The sequence below is a fragment of the Callorhinus ursinus genome, unplaced genomic scaffold (assembly GCF_003265705.2).
Source record: "Callorhinus ursinus isolate GAN/ISIS: 27379988/994484 unplaced genomic scaffold, GSC_fseal_2.0 scaffold41, whole genome shotgun sequence".
Classification (NCBI taxonomy): Eukaryota; Metazoa; Chordata; class Mammalia; order Carnivora; family Otariidae; genus Callorhinus; species Callorhinus ursinus.
In genome coordinates this window covers 4,403,409-4,422,539 of record NW_027397103.1, presented here as the reverse complement: position 1 = coordinate 4,422,539, position 19,131 = coordinate 4,403,409, and the positions used below count along the sequence as shown (strand labels likewise).

The following is a 19,131-nucleotide window of genomic DNA, read 5'->3' as shown; positions in this document are numbered from 1 at the left end:
GTCAATAGGAATGTGGTGATGAACGATGTCTCACTGGTGTTTTTATAAGCCTCTGGGGCAAATACAAGGAGATGGTTTTGATGCTATTTAGAAAGCCAGACTTATTTTAAATGGGTCTCTTTGGACACATCATAGGACTGACAGATTCAGCAGCTTGAGGGGAAGGATGAGGTCTCAATAAGGGTAGAAGCCTATTCTTGCTCTAGACCTAGGAAAGTGGGCCTGGAATCTGGGAGAGGGGGCACTAGGTCAATAGCTGGCCAGGAAGATGGGGCTGTGGATAAAATTTTCTTATGCAAAATAGTAACAATACTTTAAAAAAATCGATAAGCATAGATTTTACTGGAAATATTTAAAAATTATATTATATATAATATACATATTATATAGTAGTATATAGATTACAAAAGATCTCATTAAAGACCTCACCAATTCAAAATAAGAAACTCAGTGTGAATTGGTGACAAATCCACCTTATAAGATTTTTAAGGAGGGGCTCCTGGGTGGCTCAGTTGGTTAAGCGACTGCCTTCGGCTCAGGTCATCATCCTGGAGTCCCGGGATCGAGTCCCACATCGGGCTCCCTGCTCAGCAGGGAGTCTGCTTCTCTCTCTCCCTCTGCCTGCCATTCCACCTGCTTGTACTCTCTCTCTCTCTCAAATAAATAAATAAAATCTTAAAAAAAAAAAAAAGATTTTTAAAGAGAAGCTATGGAAAAGAGTGAACACCACTTTTCGTCCTCTGCAAATGGGAATTTGACCTTGGCCTGATTCTCTAGGTCTGATCCTCTGAACACCCCTAAAGTGGAAACATCAACTGTTTTAGTAGACTGCATTGCTCGTGGTAGAACTGCCTCTGGTTGGCAGATTGCATATGGACTGGAGTTCTCACCATGAAATTGAAATACCTCAGGAGGGATCCACAGCCTTGGGGACCCTTGAGCTGCATGACTGTTATAACTACGCATGTCCCCTGCAGGGCCCCTGGGAGCTACGTGGATGGAGCCACTACAAGAGCAACTGCGCCCTAAGTCCGGATGGCTCCCACACCTCCTTAACATGGGTCTCATCACCTTGCTCTTGAAATGCCACTTGGAGGTGGGGGCAAGGAAGAGTAGCCCCTGAGGACCCACAGAAAAGATACCTGAGGCTACCCCATATCCTCCAAGTCAATCTAATGCCAAGTGTGACCTAAAGTAATCTTATGTGTCTGAATGCTTAATTAGACCTAAAAGGACCCCTTGCGTGAGCATGGCAGAAGCCTTCCTTTTTATTTTTTATTTTTATTTATTTATTTTTAAAGATTTTATTTATTCATCTGAGACACAGAGATACAGAGAGAGAGAAAGCATGAGCAGGGAGAGAGGCAGAGGGAGAGGGAGAAGCAGGCTCCTTGCTGAGCCAGGAGCCCGATGTGGGACTCGATCCCAGGACTCTGGGATCACGACCTGAGCCGAAGGTAGACGCCTAACCATCTGGGCCACCCAGGCGTCCCAGAAGCCTTCCTTTTTAATGAATATACTATTATATACAAACTAATCACTCCACTCGTGCCCTTACAAATCCATTAGAGTTTGTTGTAATAATCAGCACAATGATCTATAGGTATGTGTCAGTGAGTATCAGGGCTTGTAATTAGTTTTCTAAGACAAACAAAAAGATCCCTCCTGAAATCTTAAGTGCTTAATTAAGCTGTTGAGCAAAGCCTGTTCATACTAGCTACAAATGATATAGCCCAGGCCATGGACAGATTCTGAATTCGCTGGAACCAGAATGAGGATGAGTGTGGGTCTCCTTCAGCCTGGTTGCCTTGCTCGCCGGCCACCTGAGGTTTTTCACATGCTCCCCCAGAAAAGCAGGGCTGCAACATGTCATACCTAAACAATACAGAGGTCTGAGAGCAGAGGCGTGCACAAAGGCACCTTCCAGGTGTGCTTCGGGAAAACAGAAGAATTTCTAAAAGCGATAAAGTGGGAGAAGGTCGTAAATGGAATATTCATGTTTATGCAGGACTGACAAAGTCACGTCACATTAGTAAATGTATAGAGTATGGTTCTGATTATGAAGAAAGTAAACTAAATATATTATATATGCCCTATGCAAGGATTCCCAGCAAAGGATTCCTGCAGTTCTAGCCTCTCTCTATTGCAAGGGGAAGGGAGACCTTGACCTTGTATGGCCTACACTTTATATTGCCTGTATTTTCAAAATAAAGATGTGTCTAGAAACGACTTCTGTAATGAAAACAAAATTGTAATTGAAAATCACCTTTAAAAAAGATTTGCAAAAAAGGGAAGGGGTTCACAATGAAATTCCTCTTGAATACGGAGCTTCTCCCATGCATTTAAAATGGGATCCATGGGGCACCTGGTGGCTCCGTTGTTAAGCGGCTGCCTTCAGCTCAGGTCATGATCCCAGGGTTCTGGGATCGAGCCCTGCATCAGGCTCCCTGTTCGGCAGGAAGCCTGCTTCTCCCTCTCCCACTCCCACTCCCCCTGCTTGTGTTCCCTCTCTCACTGTCTCTTTCTCTCTCTCTGTCAAATAAATAAATAAAATCTTTTAAAAATAAATAAATAAATAAGCAAGTAAATAAACAAAATGGGATCCGTTTTCAGAAATCCAGCTTACCCTTTTGGATGCTCTGACAAGAGAAAGCAGGTGATTTGTGTCACAGGAGGGCAGACAGACAGATGAATGTGAAGACGTACCACTCCTAATGTACCTAAGAATTGTTAGGTTTTTCCTTTTTCCAATACCATGGCCATGGGATCCCTGGACTGAAGGCGAGGTGACCAGAATCCCTGAGATTGCATGGACTTAATTTTCCAAATGGCTGAAGGTAAGGAATCAATGCCAACTGATCCATGTAAGTGTGGCCACAGAGCCAGAGGGAGAAAACTGGTAAGAACACTGGGGAGACTCTTGATAACCCCCAGTGTCTAAGTCTAACTGTATCTACAGGATTATATCCACAGAGCCATGTCAGTGTTTTTCAATCTTTTTTTTGAGTATGATCCTTTAAGGAAACATTTTGGATTTTTGTCCTAATTGTCACCCCTAATGAACTTTTGATACCACAAACATACCATATGTCTGTTTATGTAAGTGGCTCTTTGGAGGGCCACAAACTATTGTAATATCAGGTTGGGGGTTTTTCTGTTTTTAGTTTTTTTGGGTTTTTTGCCTTCCTCCACCAGGAACTGATTTTGGTCCCCTGGGGATGATTTCAGCTCTGTTGAAGAAACACTCTGTATGTTTATGTCATGTGTATATACATTCTATACAAACACATACACAGAAAACAAAGGACCAGCATATACTTTCCCCTTTCCTCATCAATTTCCTGTGTTGTCTCAATTTCCACAATAATCACGTGTTACTTTTAGCCAGGGGAGGGGGGGGCGGAGTCTTTCCCCCCACGTGTATATATGTGCGTATATGTGTGTGTGTTAAAAATGCCATGTAAGTAAAACCACACACTTAAATGTAAAAAAAAAAAAGGAAAGGAAAAGAAGAAAGTAAATAGGACTTTGAGAATGAATACTAGGCAGAAAAAATGGTTTTGACTAAGATCAGTCATAGCAGTTCTGATATTTTCCAGCATACCAAGGCTCCCAATGGAGGTGAGAGATGTGCTATGGCTAATATTTTCTTTTCTTGCCATGCTTTCTTCTAGAAATGCCTGTGGTATACTATTAGGGACAGGCTTGGAACCCAAACAGACCATCTGATACACACCACCATGGATATGCCGAGGGTAAAGGATCTAAAACCTAGCCTTCCTCCAGCCTGAAACCTACTAGGGTCTTGGGGCTTGAAAACTCACAAGAATCAATGGTCTTGAGAGACTCAGATCTGTTCAGAAAGTCCTGTGACTTCTGAAACTCTGCTTTATCCATTAAAGGGCAATAAAGGTAGACTTAGGACAGCCAAGTTGGCAACAAAGAACCAGGCCCAGCAAGGGTACAGGGTTGAAAAAGAGAAGAAACCAGACATGAAACAGACTAATGAAACCAGAATGAGGTGAGTAATTCAGGATAAAGGGCTGGCTTCTCAAACCTTCTCACCTAATCCCTGATGGGGTTTCTTCTAGCATCAAAGCCGTCCAGAGTAGAAAGAGCCACCAGAGTAAGAATAACACACACACACACACACACACACACACACACACACACACACACAAATATATGTGTGCGTGTGTGTGTGTTTCATAAAACAACTCTAATAGTTAGCCTCACTACATGTAATACATCCCAATATCTAGCCGAGGCTATTCTATTTCATTTCCTTAATGCTGGTTGCAGCTCATTAAAATGGTGCCGCCATCCACAAATGGCTCATGACCACGGATTCAATAGCACACACGTATTCCAACCCCTCTGGTTCACAGATGAAACTAAGACTCGGATTAAACGCAAGGTCACAAGGCTACTCCCTTGCAGAACCAGGACTAGCTCAGACCAAGGCAAATGTTGGCTGTTCTCAGTCTACTTACTGGAACTCAACTCAACTAATGTGTCTCTGAAAACCCTTCCCTAATTCGGTTGAATTTCTTCCCCTGCTTCCCCTGCCCATACAGTCCAAAGTGCCATTGTCTCTGTCATGGATTTTTTCTTTAATTCCCAAAGGCCAGGTACCCTAAAATCCCTGTGGATCTAATGACTGAGTCCAAGGCCAAGTGGTCACACTGCATCTCTACATCATGAACCTGACCACTCTGCTGCTTCCATGCCATGAATCTCAGCATCCTGTGAAGTGAGCCAGGAGAAGTACCTTCTTCAAGGAAGTGGTGAACTTGCTAAATTGGACAGAAGAACCCTGATGGACAAAGCTGAACTTGGCCTAAATCCTGATAGACAATTTCTAAAACAGCTGATGGTAGACGAGTCGATTTGGAAGGCCTTGAAAAAGTAGGTGATTCAACCCTATCCAGACAAAGTAAATCCCTCAGGGGTCTGGGGAAAGGCTCACATTTAAAGTGCGATACTGGCATAAAAATAGACACATAGGCTGATGGAACAGAATCAAAGGCCCAGAAATAAACCCAAGTATATGTGGTCAACTAATATTTGACAAGGGAGCCAAGAACACTCAAAGAGGAAGGATAATGTCTTCAATAAATGGCATTGGATAACTGAATATTCACAAGCAAAAGAACAGAACTGGATCCCTACCTTATACCATTTACAAAAATTAACTCAAAATGAATTAAAGAGTTAAACATAAGTCCTGAAAGCATAACTCTGAGAAGAAACCATAGGGGAAAAGCTCCTTGGTGACTTCTTTGGATATGATAACCAGAAGTACAAGCAACAGAGGCAAAAATCAACAGATGGAATGATACCAAACTAAAAAGCTCCCGCACAGCAGAAAAGAAAAGAAAAAGCAACCTATGGAGCGGGAGAAAATATTTGCCAATCTGATAAGGCATTAATATCCAAATTATATAAGAAACTCTTACAACTCAATAGCAAAAAGTCATCATCATCTGATTTTTAAATGGGCAGAGAACCTGAATAGACATTTTTTCCAAAGAAGACATACAAATGGCCAACAGATCCATGAAAAGCTGCTCAACATCACTCATCATCAGGGACATGCAAATCAAAACCGCAATGAGACAACACCTCACTCCCATTAGAATGGGTATTATCAAAAAGACAAGAGATGATAAGTTCTGGTAGGGATGTGAAGAAAAGGGAACCCTCGTGCACCACCGGTGGGAATGTAAATTGGTGCAACAACTATGGAAAACAGTATGGAGGTTCCACAAAAAAATTAAAATAGAACTACCCTATGATCTAGCCATTCTACTTCTGGGTATAGATACAGAGGAGATGAAATTGCCATCTGGAAGAGACATCTGCACCCCCTTGTTCATTGCAGCATTATTCATAGTACCCAACACATGGAAGCAACCTAAGCGTCTGTCGACAGATGAATGGATAAAGAAAATGTTACACACACAATGGAATATTATTCAGCCATAAAAAGGAAGGAAATCTTGCCATTTGCAACAACATGGATGGACCTTGAGGGGCATTATGCTGAGTGAAATCGGTCAGACAGAGAAAGACAAACACCGCATGATCTCACTTATATGTAGAATCTAAAAACATCAAACAGAAACAGAGAATCAAAGGTGGTTGCCCGGGGTTGGGGGCTGAGGGAAATGGGGAGATGTGGGCTAAAAGATGAAAAGTTCTAGTTATAAGATGAATAAGTTTTGGGGATCTAGTGCCCAGCCTAGTGACTATAGTTAACAATACCGTATTACATACTTGGAAGTTGCTAAGAGAATAAATCTTAAATATGCTCACCACAAAAAAAAATCCTGTGAGGTGATGGAGGTGTTAACTAACCTTATCGTGGTAATCATTTTGCAATACCTCTGTGTGTTAAATCATCATCTTGCACACCTTAAATGTACATAACATTATATGTCGATAAAGCTAGAGAAAGCCCCTAAAGGTCGGCCTCTCTCACTTCACCCCTTCCTTATAGAGCAAAGATCATGTGTCCATAGAGCCTTCTTTCAAGTTCCACAACTCCTGGGGCTCAGCACAGGGAGGGGTGAGGGAGATGCGCAGTTGGGAGAAACCACAGCCTCAGACCATGAGTGACCATCATATGTGATCATGCCTTCCACCTTGAAGACCTTCCCGGTGCCTTATAAGGGAGAATCATTCTCTATAGCACGGCTTCTGACAGAGCAAACTACAGCCTGGGGCACCAAACTCAGCCAGGCCCCTATTTTTTTTTTTTTTTTACAAATAAAGTTTTATTGGAACATCGCCATGTCCATTCATTTACCTGTTGTCCACGGCTGCTTCTGCTCCATTGGGAGAGGTGCAGACCACATGGCCCACCAAACCTAAAATATTCACGATCTGGCCCTCTACAGAAAAAGTTTGCCAACCCCTAGCTTTCCTAACTCTTTGTTGCTGTTGTTGTAAATGTGGGTACCTCATGTAAGTGAATTCATACATAAGTGGATCCTTTTGTGATTGGCTTCTTCTACTTGGCATACTGGTTTTGAGATTCATCCACGTTGAAGCCTGTGTCAGAATTTCATTTCTGTTGACGGGTGAATAATATCTCACTGGCTAGAGTGGGCACATTGTGTCTACCCTCCATCCGCCGACGGACACTTGGGCTGTTTCCACTTTGGAGCTGCTGTGAAGAGTTCTGCCTCCTAATTCTTGAGTCTCCTCCTGCATCACTTGCCTTGGTCCCTCAGCCATAGAGGCCTTCTGTCACCTTCTGTCAATTCCTCAGCTGTATGGTGCCCCCTTCTACCTCTTGGCCAGATACTCCCCATGGCCTCCACCTCTACCCCTTCACCCTCTTAACCCCTCTTTCGCCTTCAGTCTAAGCATCACTTCTGGGAACTCTCCAGGACCAGACTCTCCCTAGTTCCCCCACTCACCTCCCTGCCAGCTCAAACTCGATCAGCTCCACCTGGTCATAAGCTCTGATGGTGCCCTGCGCTGCATCTTTAGAGCCTCTAACACTGTAATTACTGGACACAATCTTATAATATTTATGTGTGGTTATCTGATTAATGTCAGACTTCACGAGACCAAGGCTATATCTTTGCTTCCCGCCATACCCCCACTGACTAGCCCAGAGCCGAAAACAAACCACATTTCATCAGTTCTAAGACAGACATATTTTTCACATTTATCTCAGGATGCAACTTATAATCAATGTCTTAGATCCACCTGCATAGGATGATGAGAACTCACGAGATACTGGCTCGAGCAGTGGAGACCCTTGCAGGGAGGTGTTACTCTGAACCCCCCGAGGGGGTGACTGACGGCAACAGGAGGGGTCAGGTGTGAGTCCCAGTGGGTTCTGGGACCGTGTCGCAAAAGTAACAGATGACAGCCACATGGGCTCTCTATTGCTTGAGACAGGAGGAAGGGAGAAGATCTGAGATTGGGGCAGGCCCCCTGAATCCCTCTGCATACCTGCCCAGGACAGAGAGCCAGCTCTGGATAAATGCCCGAGTCAAAGGTAAATGGGTACAACTACAGGGGTGAGGGTGTGAAAATCCCTGAGAGCTTTTGCAATGTCACAGGAAGCCAAAGTGAAGATCAGGTTCAGCCAGGGCCTCTGCACTTTGTTTCCTGCAGGAGCCTGGGCCAGACACTCTGTCTCTGGCTGGCCTCAGCCCTCCACATGGGCCTTCACGTGCTAGAAATGCAATGGAACTCTCCCCTCTGCTCCCCCACACCCTAGCTGCAGGGATCCCAGAGCAGGGGTCCAGGGCTCTGACACACAACAGGTGCGAAACTCAGACTCCTTATTGGTGTCTCCTAGTGAGATTATAAATTATCATTTTATGTTCTATGCCTTAATGGCAATTTTGTTCAAGTGTAAATATTTAAAACATGCTCCCCACTTTTGGAGGCCTGTTTAGCATTTCTTCCATTTTCAATACACTGAGAACCTCAGAAGAATACAAGGGACCCGGGCCACCATCAGCCTCCACTGGGCCCTGCAGAGAGCTTCCCCATCCCTCCTGCAAGCCAATATGTAGCTATAGATACTGTGTCACCCTCTGCTGGCAGCAAGATGCCCCCAAACCAGAGCCAGGCACACATTGTACCCCACTTTGATGATGTTCCCCCCCGGGCGCCTACACGCCCACCCTAAGCTTCTGTATGAAGTCCTTTGCTCTGATAGTCTAGTTCCCCACTCTCTGACCCACTCCCAACCCCAAGCAGACCCAGACATGCCTTTTCATTATAAACACTAGCATGTTCCCCAAAATGCTGCCCAGTACAGGCCCCACGGGGCCATTGCCCACTTAGAATGCAGGGAGTCTGAATTGAAATGAGCTGAATTCCAAAGCCCTCATAAGGAAAAAAGAATGCAAAATATTTCAGTGTTAATATTTTATATTGATTCTATGTTGCAATGGTAATATTTTTCCATATCGGGTTAAATGACACATATTATAAAAATATCACTTGTTTCTTTTCACTCTCTCTAATGCAATACTAGAAAATGTAAGGTTAGGTATGCAGCTCACAGCCTCTTTCCAGGGGCAACACTAAGACAGAGTTGGCAGGAGGAAGCTTTCCCTGCCCAAGGGCCTGATGGCAAATATTTCTGGCTTTGCAGGGGGACCCAACTCAGCCGTGGGGCAGGAAAGTAGCCACAGACAACGAACCTAGGAAGGAACCTGACTGCATTGCAAGAAATGCAGATTTGGCGCCTAGGCGATAGTTTACTGACTCCTGCTTTAGAGAATCTATCTCATAAAAAGGGTCATTTCTGGAAAGTGCTATTCATTTTCTCATTGGCCTTCCGTGAAAAGCCACCTCTCATTCAACTGAAGAAAGAAAACACAAGTGCATTTGAGGCTCCCCTAACCCGGGGTGGTCCTGGGGCCATGAAGCAGCCCCTGACGGCCCCCAGGGCTCAGCGGGCGCAGGGCACCCACCAAACACACTTACTTGGGTGTGTGGGCCTCATCCACACGGTGACCCAGCTGAAATTCATGGGACTTGCTTCGATGCAGGGCCGTGAAACCTGGAATCAAGTGGATCAGCTTCCGGGAGGAGGGCGGTGGGGTCCCCGGGGGCTTCAGCTTGTTCTTCCTCCTCATGGGTGGTGTACCAGGTGGGGTCACGGTGGTGACGATATTGGGGGTGCGCGGTGGGGTGCGGACAGCATGCCGCTGCCGGGGCGACGGGGGCAGGGAACGGTGGCCTGACTCCAGTGGTGGTGGCGGGCACAGACCCGGGTAGGCATCCACGCTGAGCCTGTCCACATGCGTGTACACGGGGGCCCCGGGCGAGGGGCTGGCATGACAGTAGCGCTGGACACACTTGGTCTGGACCCTGGGGCTCTGGGGGAGGTGCGTGCGGATCCACGGGGTGGGCTCCGGGGGGCACACAGGGTTGTTTTCCTTCCCTGTTTCCGTGGTGGGCCACTGGATGGTCCAGTCTTGTTTGGAAAGGTTGCCTCCTAAGTTGGAACAAAGGAGCAGAGAGACAACAGATAAGCCACGAGAAAGCACCTTACAGTGTATGCACGTTATAGCAAGTACACCTTACAGCATACACACATTACATCCTATACACGCCGCACTGTGTATGCACATTACACATTATGCACCTTACAGCGTGTGCACATTACATCTTATACACACTGCACTGTGCATGCACATTACACATTATGCACCTTACAGCGTGTGCACATTACATCCTATACACGCCGCACTGTGTATGCACATTACACATTATGCACCTTACAGCGTGTGCACATTACATCTTATACACGCCGCACTGTGCATGCACATTACACCATGCGCACACTACACTGCATAGTCATTTACATACATTCATCTCCCCTTGGCCCCTCCAAAAAGAGAATGAAACCCCTTTGCTGACCCTCTCACCATAATCCCCGTTCAGCAGCTTGGCCCCACCCCCACTCCCCTGTGGTTGTGGAGCCCACAATTCAAATGTCCAGAAAAGCAAAGGAGTTAATTCTCACCTTTTGAGCTTCCAAGGATCCTACTTCCAGCAGTTTCAAGGTGATTTAAAGGATTTTCAAGGATAACCTTTCCCTTACAATGCAATTTTACTGCTAGCCCTTACATGAGATACGTGAATTCTGCAGAAGTCAAGTTTGCCCCCCGTCACTCCCTGACCACTTATTCAGCCACTGCTTACTTCTCCTGGATCTGCTGTCGCCATGGGCTCAGACACACCTTCATCCAACAGTTTCTGAATGCGCCAGGCACTATGCTCAAGAAAGGCCCAGCAGATCACACACAGGCCAGGCTCTCTGATACCCTAGACTTAACATTCTGCTGCAGGAGAGAAATAATAGATAACAAAACATGCTCACAAAAGGATTTCAGAGGAGGATGAGTACCTGAGTGCCGGGGGGAAGAGGGGGGGGCAGAAGAGACATAAGAGAATTGGCAATGGTGAATGGTTACCAGGCTGCGGGGTGTGCCAACCACAGAACACTACACAGCGTGAAAAGGAACGAACTATTGAGCACACATATACTGGCTGACTTTCCGGACAACTATGCTGAGCAGACAAAGCCTGGTGACTTTCCAGACAACTATGCTGAGCAGACAAAGCCTGGTGAGTTTCCCAGACATATGCTGAGCAGACAAAGCCAACCCCAGGTTACATATTGGAAGATTCCATTCACATTCCATTTTTGAAATGACCACGTTTTAGAAGTGGAGGACAGATTGGTGGTTGCCAGGGTTTAGGGATGGAGGACACAGGCAGGAGGGAGGTGGGTGTGGCCATGAAAGGACAAACGCAAGGGACACTTGTAGTGTTGGAACTGTCCAGTGTCTTCATCGGGGTGAAGGATACGTGAACCTACCCAGGTGATAAAATTGCATAGAAGTAAACACACACACACACACACACACACACACACACACACACACACATAGGAGTACTTGTAAAGCTGGGGAAACCTGCATGGTATTTGGAGGTGGGGCCTTGGGGAGGTGACTGGGTGAAGATGAGGTGGGGCAGGTGGAGCCCTCATGATGGGATTGGTGCCCTTACACAGAGACGAACACACAGGAGGTCCCCAGAAAGAAAGGCCACGTAAGACCGCAACGGTGGCTCTCTAGAAACCAGGAAGACCCTCAACAAGAACCAAATCTGCAAGCACCTTGATCTTGGACTTCCAGCCTCCAGCACTGTGAGAAGTAATGTCTGTTGTTCAAGCCCCCCAGCCTGTGGTATTTGTTAGAGCAGCCTGAACAGACAGTAACAGGATCGCTCTGTATTATTTCTTACAACGGCATGTCAATCTACAATTAGCTCCATAAAAATTTTAACTGAAAAAAATTAAAAATAAAAGCCTTGGGGGCGGGGCTGACTTTAGGTAGAGTGCTCAGCCTCCTAAAGAAGTGACATTTAAGCTGGCATCAAGGACAAGAAGGGGATCGGATCACCAAGAGCCAAGGACAGAGCATGGCAGGTGTGGGGTGAGGGGAGGGGGAGGGCCAGGCCAAAGGCATACAGGCAGGAAGGGACATTTTTTTATTTTTTAAGTCTTGCAACAGTTTATTAGGGAAAAAAATGGAAGTATTAAAACAATCCCGACTGGGGGCACCTGGGCAATTCAGTCGGTTAAGCATCTGCCTTCTGCTCAGGTCAGGATCCCAGGCTCCTGGGATTAGCCCTGCGTCGCACTGGGCTCCCTACTCCGGGAGCAGCTCTTAAATAAACAAAATCTTAAAAAAAAAATCCCCACTGTCTGAATGCAACTTGGGGTTTTCAGCCCCGGTATAAGTTAAACCAAAAAATAAAAATTTAAAAACCCAATTGTGCATGAATATTTTTCACTCCTTTGCCATACTGGAAGGGCACATACCAGCGTGGCCTACATGCACAGACTCCGTGCTAAGAAGCATAAGCGTCCAATAATACCAAGTGGACAGGCTCCAAACCCATCTAAATTAGGGTAGGCACTTTCCTGGGTCCCTTTTCGGGGTGCCTTCTCGAAGGCAGTGTGCACAAGGCGTGGTGACAATGGGATGAGTGGCTCAAGGAGAGGCCAAAGGGACAGGCGAGGGACAGGCCACCAGGACCACGGGCCAAAGTGCAGTGTGGCTTTTACGCCAAGGTCAGTGGGAAGCCAGTAAGAATTTTGATATGAAGTTCCCTTCTCAAAGATCCTGCGTGGACACAGAGAGCCCATGAAGGGTTTTGCAGGGCTCCAGGCAAGAGATGACCCTGGTCCCCACAGGGGTGGTGGCAGCAAAGATGGAGAGAAGTTGGTGGGAATCACTGCGTGACACAGCAGGACCTGGCGGAAGGTGACTGAGTGGGCCCTCCGATCACGGACCAAGGAAGCGACGAGGGACAGAAACAAATTCCAGCTCCCGGCCGACTAGCAATAACCATAATAATTACTATAAGGACCATAACAAGAGCTAATTTATAGAACATTTGACAGTTTACAAAGTGCTTTCATGAACACTGACTCACTGCCCCATTTTTAATTAAAACTACTCATTTGGTTATTATATCTTCATTACAGAAAAATTAGAAAACTCAGATAAGGAAAAAGGCAATGTTGGTCCACAGCCTAACCACCATCCCTATTAATGTTTGGCTGTGGAGCCTGCCAGATGGTTTTCTGTGCATCTTTTTTTAAGAAATGCCATAAGATCGTATTTAACGACTTGTCATCTGCTTTCTTCATTTGCTACATTAGGATCGCTTTACATCTTATCTAATTTTTGTGACTCTGTGTGCAAAGGGCCATTTTTATCTCTACTTTATAGATAAGGACGTGGATTCACAGAGAGGAAGATGTGCCCAAGGTCACACCAGAGAGGGGGACTGGCAGCTGGGATTCAAACCCAGAGCCTGGGCCACCTTCCACAACCAGGGCCCAGAGGCATCCAAGACAGAGGCCTGGGACTCTACTGAGGACCCCAGGCCATCGTGGATGAGCCAAATGGGAATAGAAACTGGAGCGAGGGCTCATTTCTGACACGGGTCTCCCTCTTCCCTTCTCCCAGACTTGGCCAGAACATTCTACCAAAGTCACCATCACTATGGTGGCGTGTAAACCTCAAAATTTAGACAAATATGTTATTAACCCTGCAACTAAGAACGAGCTCTGGAGTCTTATGACTTGGCCCTATGTCTGGCTACCCACTTACTGTCTGTGTGGCCTTGGGCACTCGTCTGACCTCTCTGAGTCAGCTCTATCACCTGTGGAATGGGACAATAGGACCTGCCTCAGGGGCATGGTGTGAGGATAAATGCTATAGCAGAAGTGATGTGCTTACTTAGCCCAGAACCTGACACATGGCAGGAACTCCATACCTGTGAGCTATACATATTGGGATTCTCAACCCTGTGGTGATATGGCCCTATCTCCCCTTTAAAGAAGGTGCACTAGTGCTGAGAAGTGTATGCGCAGCAGATGCCTGTGCACCTCCCAGAAGCTGATGCTCGGAGGCGCTGAAGGGCTCTGAGAGCTGGGGGAAGACAGAATCACGCCCAGATCAGCTTCTCCATCACCCGGCAAGCTTTGGATTGGTGTATTTGCTCAGGAAATACAAACTCATTGTCAAATGAACCTAATTAAGACACATTTAAGGGAGTAAACCCCTTGGGAGCTGGAAAAAATATATGGGATTGGGACTCTGAGAGATCTGGCTTACAATTCTGATTCTACCACTGATAGAGATCTGTGACTTGGGTAAGTTACTTGACCTCTCTGAGCCTCAGTCTTGGGGTCTGTAAAATGAGAATGATCATGGTTCCCTTGAGGGGTACAGTGAGGATGAAATGCATTCATTCATCCATCTGAGTATTTCACAAATATTTGGATGCCTCTCATATACCAGAGGCACTGGGATAGAGCAATGAATAAAAAAAAAAAATCCAAGGTCCCTATCCTTGCAGAGCACATGATCTTATTGGGGAAACAGTAAAAGGGGAATGAACAAATATGTAACCTATAAATTATCTATTAGATGCCATATAAAATATATTGTCTATAACATATCAGGGGTAGTAAGTGCTATGGAGGAAAAAAAGTGGGCACACGTATTGGGGGGAAAAATGCTGGGGGACTACTGCAGTCAGACAAGGGTGAGGAGGTGACAATGGACATGAGCAAATATCGAAGTAAGTGAGGAGTGCGTTAATGAGATAAAATGAGTCACACCATTGGCACAGAGCCTGGACCACCACATGACACAGACCGATGGGCAGATGACTGAGGGGGACGAAGACATCTATTCTGGATGCCCAGGACTCATCCAATTTGCTCCTGAGGCACTCACCGTGCCCGCCCCTGGGGCTGGGTGTGTGTCTTTCCCCTGTCCTGAAGATGCTCTCAATCTGGCGCAAAGACTCACAACGAAATGAGCAGTCATTACAATTCCGCTCCCAGGTATCGACCCAAAGGAAGTGAAAGCAGGCACTTGAATGCCTGGATGTGAATGTTCCCAGCAGCACTGGGCACACCAGGCAAAAGGCAGAAACAACCCCAATGTCTGTTGATCTGACAGATGGATACACCAAATGTGGCATGTCCCTACAACAGAATATTATTCTGCCATGAAAAAAGAATGAAGTGCTGATGAGTGCAACAATTGGGAGGCACCTCAAACATATTATGCTAAGTGAAAGAAGCCACACATGAAAAGCCACATTGTGTGTGATCCCATTTATGAAGTGTCCAGGATAGGCAATTCTCTAGAGACAGAAAGCAGATTGATGGCTTCCAGAGGCTGAGGGTGAGAGGCAGGAATGGGGAGGAACTCTTTCATGGGTACAGGGTTTCCTTTTGGTATGATAAAAATGTTTGGGAACTTAACAGAGGCCGTGGTTGCACCATATTGTGAATGCACTAAATGCCACGGAACTCTTCCCCTTAAAATGGCCATTGTTCTGTGAGCTTCACCTCGATGAAATAAATAAGTATGCCCAAGGTGGAACAGGGAATCTGACATCAGAGAAAGCGCAGGTGTGAGAGCGCAGAGGCAAGCAACCCAGCTCCCAAGGGAAGGGTAGGGAAAGTCATCGTGGAGGAGGTGGTGCCAACGCCCATACCTTGAAGTCGAAGGAGAACTTGCCAGGAAAGCAATGGAGTCAAGAGTGGAGGAGGGTGGGTGGAGACAGGGCAGCAGGGTCAAGGCCAGGAGATGACCAAACAGGATGAGTATGGAAGATTACAAGGAGCTCGGTGTGTCTGGAGCTATCTGGAGGGAGGAAGAAATTCCAGCCGAGGCCAGAAAGAAGGGCGAAGGAGGACCATCCGGTAACTTGCTCTCCTAAGTGCAGGAGGATATTGAGAGGGAGGGGTCAACATGACTGATCCCCTGCGGCTAACCTCCCAAAGGGACGTGGTCTCCTGCAGCTCATCACACAGCTGTAAGCTCAAGGCTGGGACCCTAGCCCTATGGTTATGTCAAGGGAGGGACCGGCACTTCCCCCAACCATAAACGATTGCAGCCAAGTTCCTGCCTGGCCATACTACCATACCCACAAGACTTGGGCCCCAAAACTCCTGCTCATGCCAAGCAAAGGGCTGGCTCTCCCAGCAGGCAAATGCTGAGAAGTGGTTTGGGGCTAGAGGCCAAGGTTCTGTCCATCACATCACTGTTATATCCCAGGCACTGATCACACAGGGCAGGGGCTGGTGCTTTCTTCATTATGTGGCTTAAAAATCACAAAGCCCAGTGGGGTCCATTTGCCAGCAAATCCTTCTGGATCCCAGTGTGCTGGCCCTAGTCCTTTGTGATTAAAGTGGGCACGGGCTGTTGTGGGCAACCATTCTTTTATCAATTCCAGTATAGTTAACATACAGTGTTATATTAGGTTCAGGTGCACACTATAGTGATTCAACACTTCCGTACATCACCCAGTGCTCATCACTACAAGTGCTCTCCTTCACCCTCATCACTTATTTCCCCCATTCCCTCACCCACCTCGCCTCTGGTAACCATCAGTTTGTTCTCTAGAGCTGAGAGTCTCTTTCTCTCTCTCTCTCTGTTTCCCTTGCTCATTTTTTTTGTTTCTTCAATTCCACACATGAGTGAAATCATATGGTATTTGTCTTTCTCTGACTGATTTATTTCACTTAGCATTTATACTCTCTAGCTCCATCCATGTTGTTGCAATTGTCAGGAGTTCACTCTTTCTTATGGCTGAGTAATATTCCATTGTGTACACACGTGCCACATTTTCTTTATCTATTCATCAGTCCATGGACACTTGGGCTGCTTCCATACCTTGGCTATTGTAAATAATGCTGCTATAAACATAGGGATGTACGTATCTCTTTGAATTAGTGTTTTTGTATTCTTTGGGTAAATACCCAGTAGTGCGATTGCTGGATCCTAGGGTAGTTCTCTTTTTAACTTTTTGAGGAAACTCCATACTGTTTTCCAGAGTGGCTGCACCAGTTTGCATTCCACCAACACTGCAAGAGGGTTCCTTTTTCTCCACATCCTTGCCAACACCTGTTGTTCCTTGTGGTTGTTGATTTTAGCCATTCTGGCAGGTGTGAGATGATATCTCATTATAGTTTTGATGTTCATTTCCCTGGTGATAAGTGATGATGAGCATCTTTTCATATATAGGCATCCATTCTTGTTGCTCAACAGGACCCACGGTGTGTAGGGAAGGGACACGATCAGATGAACATTGAGGAAAGCTGTATCTGGCCAGAGCATGGAGAAAGGATTGGACAGGTCAAAGGTAGCAGCAAGCCTGAGGCCACGGAAGGCATGTGGATGGGGGTGATGAGAACCTGTGGCAGGGTTGTGTCAGCAAAGATGAAGAGAAGGGGACTGGGCACAAGCAGAGGAGAAAAAAAAACAGCTAACATTTACTGAGAACTTACTATTTCCTGACACTGATGTGTAACTTACATGTAAAAAATTACATAGCTACACAACAAATCCTAGTAGTAGGGGAATATCATGTTATTTTATAAATGAGGAAATTGAGGCACAGAGACATTAAATGACTTGTTCAAGACCACACAGCTGGGAGGACAGCTGGGGCTGCAGTCCCCATCCTTAAGCATGACACTAAGCCAAGGTTGACCTCCTGATCTCCAGCCCGGGTCACACAGTGGCTCGTGGTGCTGATCACAGTGAGAGGAGACACAGGAGAAGGAAAGTGAGCACAAAGGAGATGGAGAGCTCAGGATCACACAGGCTGAGCCTGAGGTTCCTGCGGGACATCAAGCGGGAGATGCCAGGGATGCAGCAGAACCTCCCCCTCGGCTCCTTCCTCTCCCTGGGGGTCCAGAGATCACTCCTCAGGAAGAAGTTATTTTTCTAGACTGAGAAAATGGTTCATGAGATTCTAAAACCTCCCAAGTCTATCCAAGAGTCACCTCTGTCTCCTCTCCCATCGGACCCCTGAGTCGCCAGAGCAGACATCCATCCCATGGCCCTAGATTATAGGTCAGGGAGGGGAGGTCATGAGCACATCATCCACTGCCTGGCTCCCTCAGAAGGAAGAGAGACAGCTCCGCGTTTGGAAGACTCCCTTTCTGAACTGAAAGAACAAGAACTGATTCTAAACAAATATCGAGCAAGGAAGCAGGAGTTTTTATATGCACCAAACCCCTGAACTTTGCAACATGGTGCTTAGAAGTTAACTGGCTCTGACCTTGCCTCGCTGTGACTCAGCTGCTTCAACTGCGAAACAGGAATCACAGCAGAGCTTCCCCCTAGGACTGGTCTGAAGATTAAATAAGACAACGCAAGGAGAGCAGTTAGCATATCTCTGGCATGCGGCCGATGTTGCATAAATGTTCATGTAAAATGGGAATAAAACCATCGATTTCACATGATAGCGGGGAGGATTAAATGAGATAAGCATATAAATCCACTCGCATTCAGTGACCATATCCCCAACCTTGCCCTATAGAAAGCAAACCCATAAAGCAAAAGCCAATGAATGAGTCCTTATTGCAGCTACACTGTATCCACCAAAAAGACATGCCAAGTCCTAACCCTCAGGACCTGTGAATGGGAACTTATTTGCTAAAATGTTCCTTGCGGATGTAATCAAGTTAAGATGAGGAAACCCCAGATGGGGGGAGGGGGGTTCTAAATGCAATGCCTGGTGTCCTTATAAGAAAAGGGGGACACAAAGGAGAGACCATGTGAAGACAGAGGCAGAGATTGAAGAGATGCAGATACTAACAAAGGAACACCAGAGATTACCAGCAAGCCCCAGGAGCTAGGAGAGAGGCCGGGCACAGCTTCTGCCCCAGAGCCTTCTGATGGAGCTTGGCCCTGCCCATACCTTGGTTTGAAACATGGAGCCTCCAGAACTATGAGAAAATACATTTCTGCTGTTTAAAACCACCTGCATTGTGGTGGCTTTGTTAGGGCAGCCCTAGGAAATGAAGACAGCCCTCAGCCAGGAGCCAAGGACACTTAGTGACTACAGACTTGGGAGTCATGATATATTTGGAGGGCACCTGCCAGACTCACGGGATGCAGTGTTCATCTTACCTGCCCTGTCAGGTAGGTGTTATTGACCCATCTTCTAAATGAGCTTTGGATGAGTGACAGGATGTGGCTAACGTCCCATAGTGGGTAATAAACCTATACCTTCATCTTCCCTCTTTGTCAC

The 19,131-nt window shown here is 46.3% G+C and overlaps 1 protein-coding gene across 3 annotated transcripts in view; it reads right to left on the bottom strand.

Annotated features, from left to right (window-relative positions):
• Positions 1–19,131, bottom strand: part of KSR2 (kinase suppressor of ras 2) — a 426,580-nt gene that overhangs the window by 260,235 nt on the left and 147,214 nt on the right. For all 3 annotated transcript variants that reach the window (XM_073881039.1, XM_073881037.1, XM_073881038.1), the window contains exon 4: positions 9,466–9,979. In XM_073881039.1, coding sequence (XP_073737140.1) covers positions 9,466–9,979 — 514 coding nt within the window. The remainder of the gene's footprint in view (positions 1–9,465; positions 9,980–19,131) is intronic.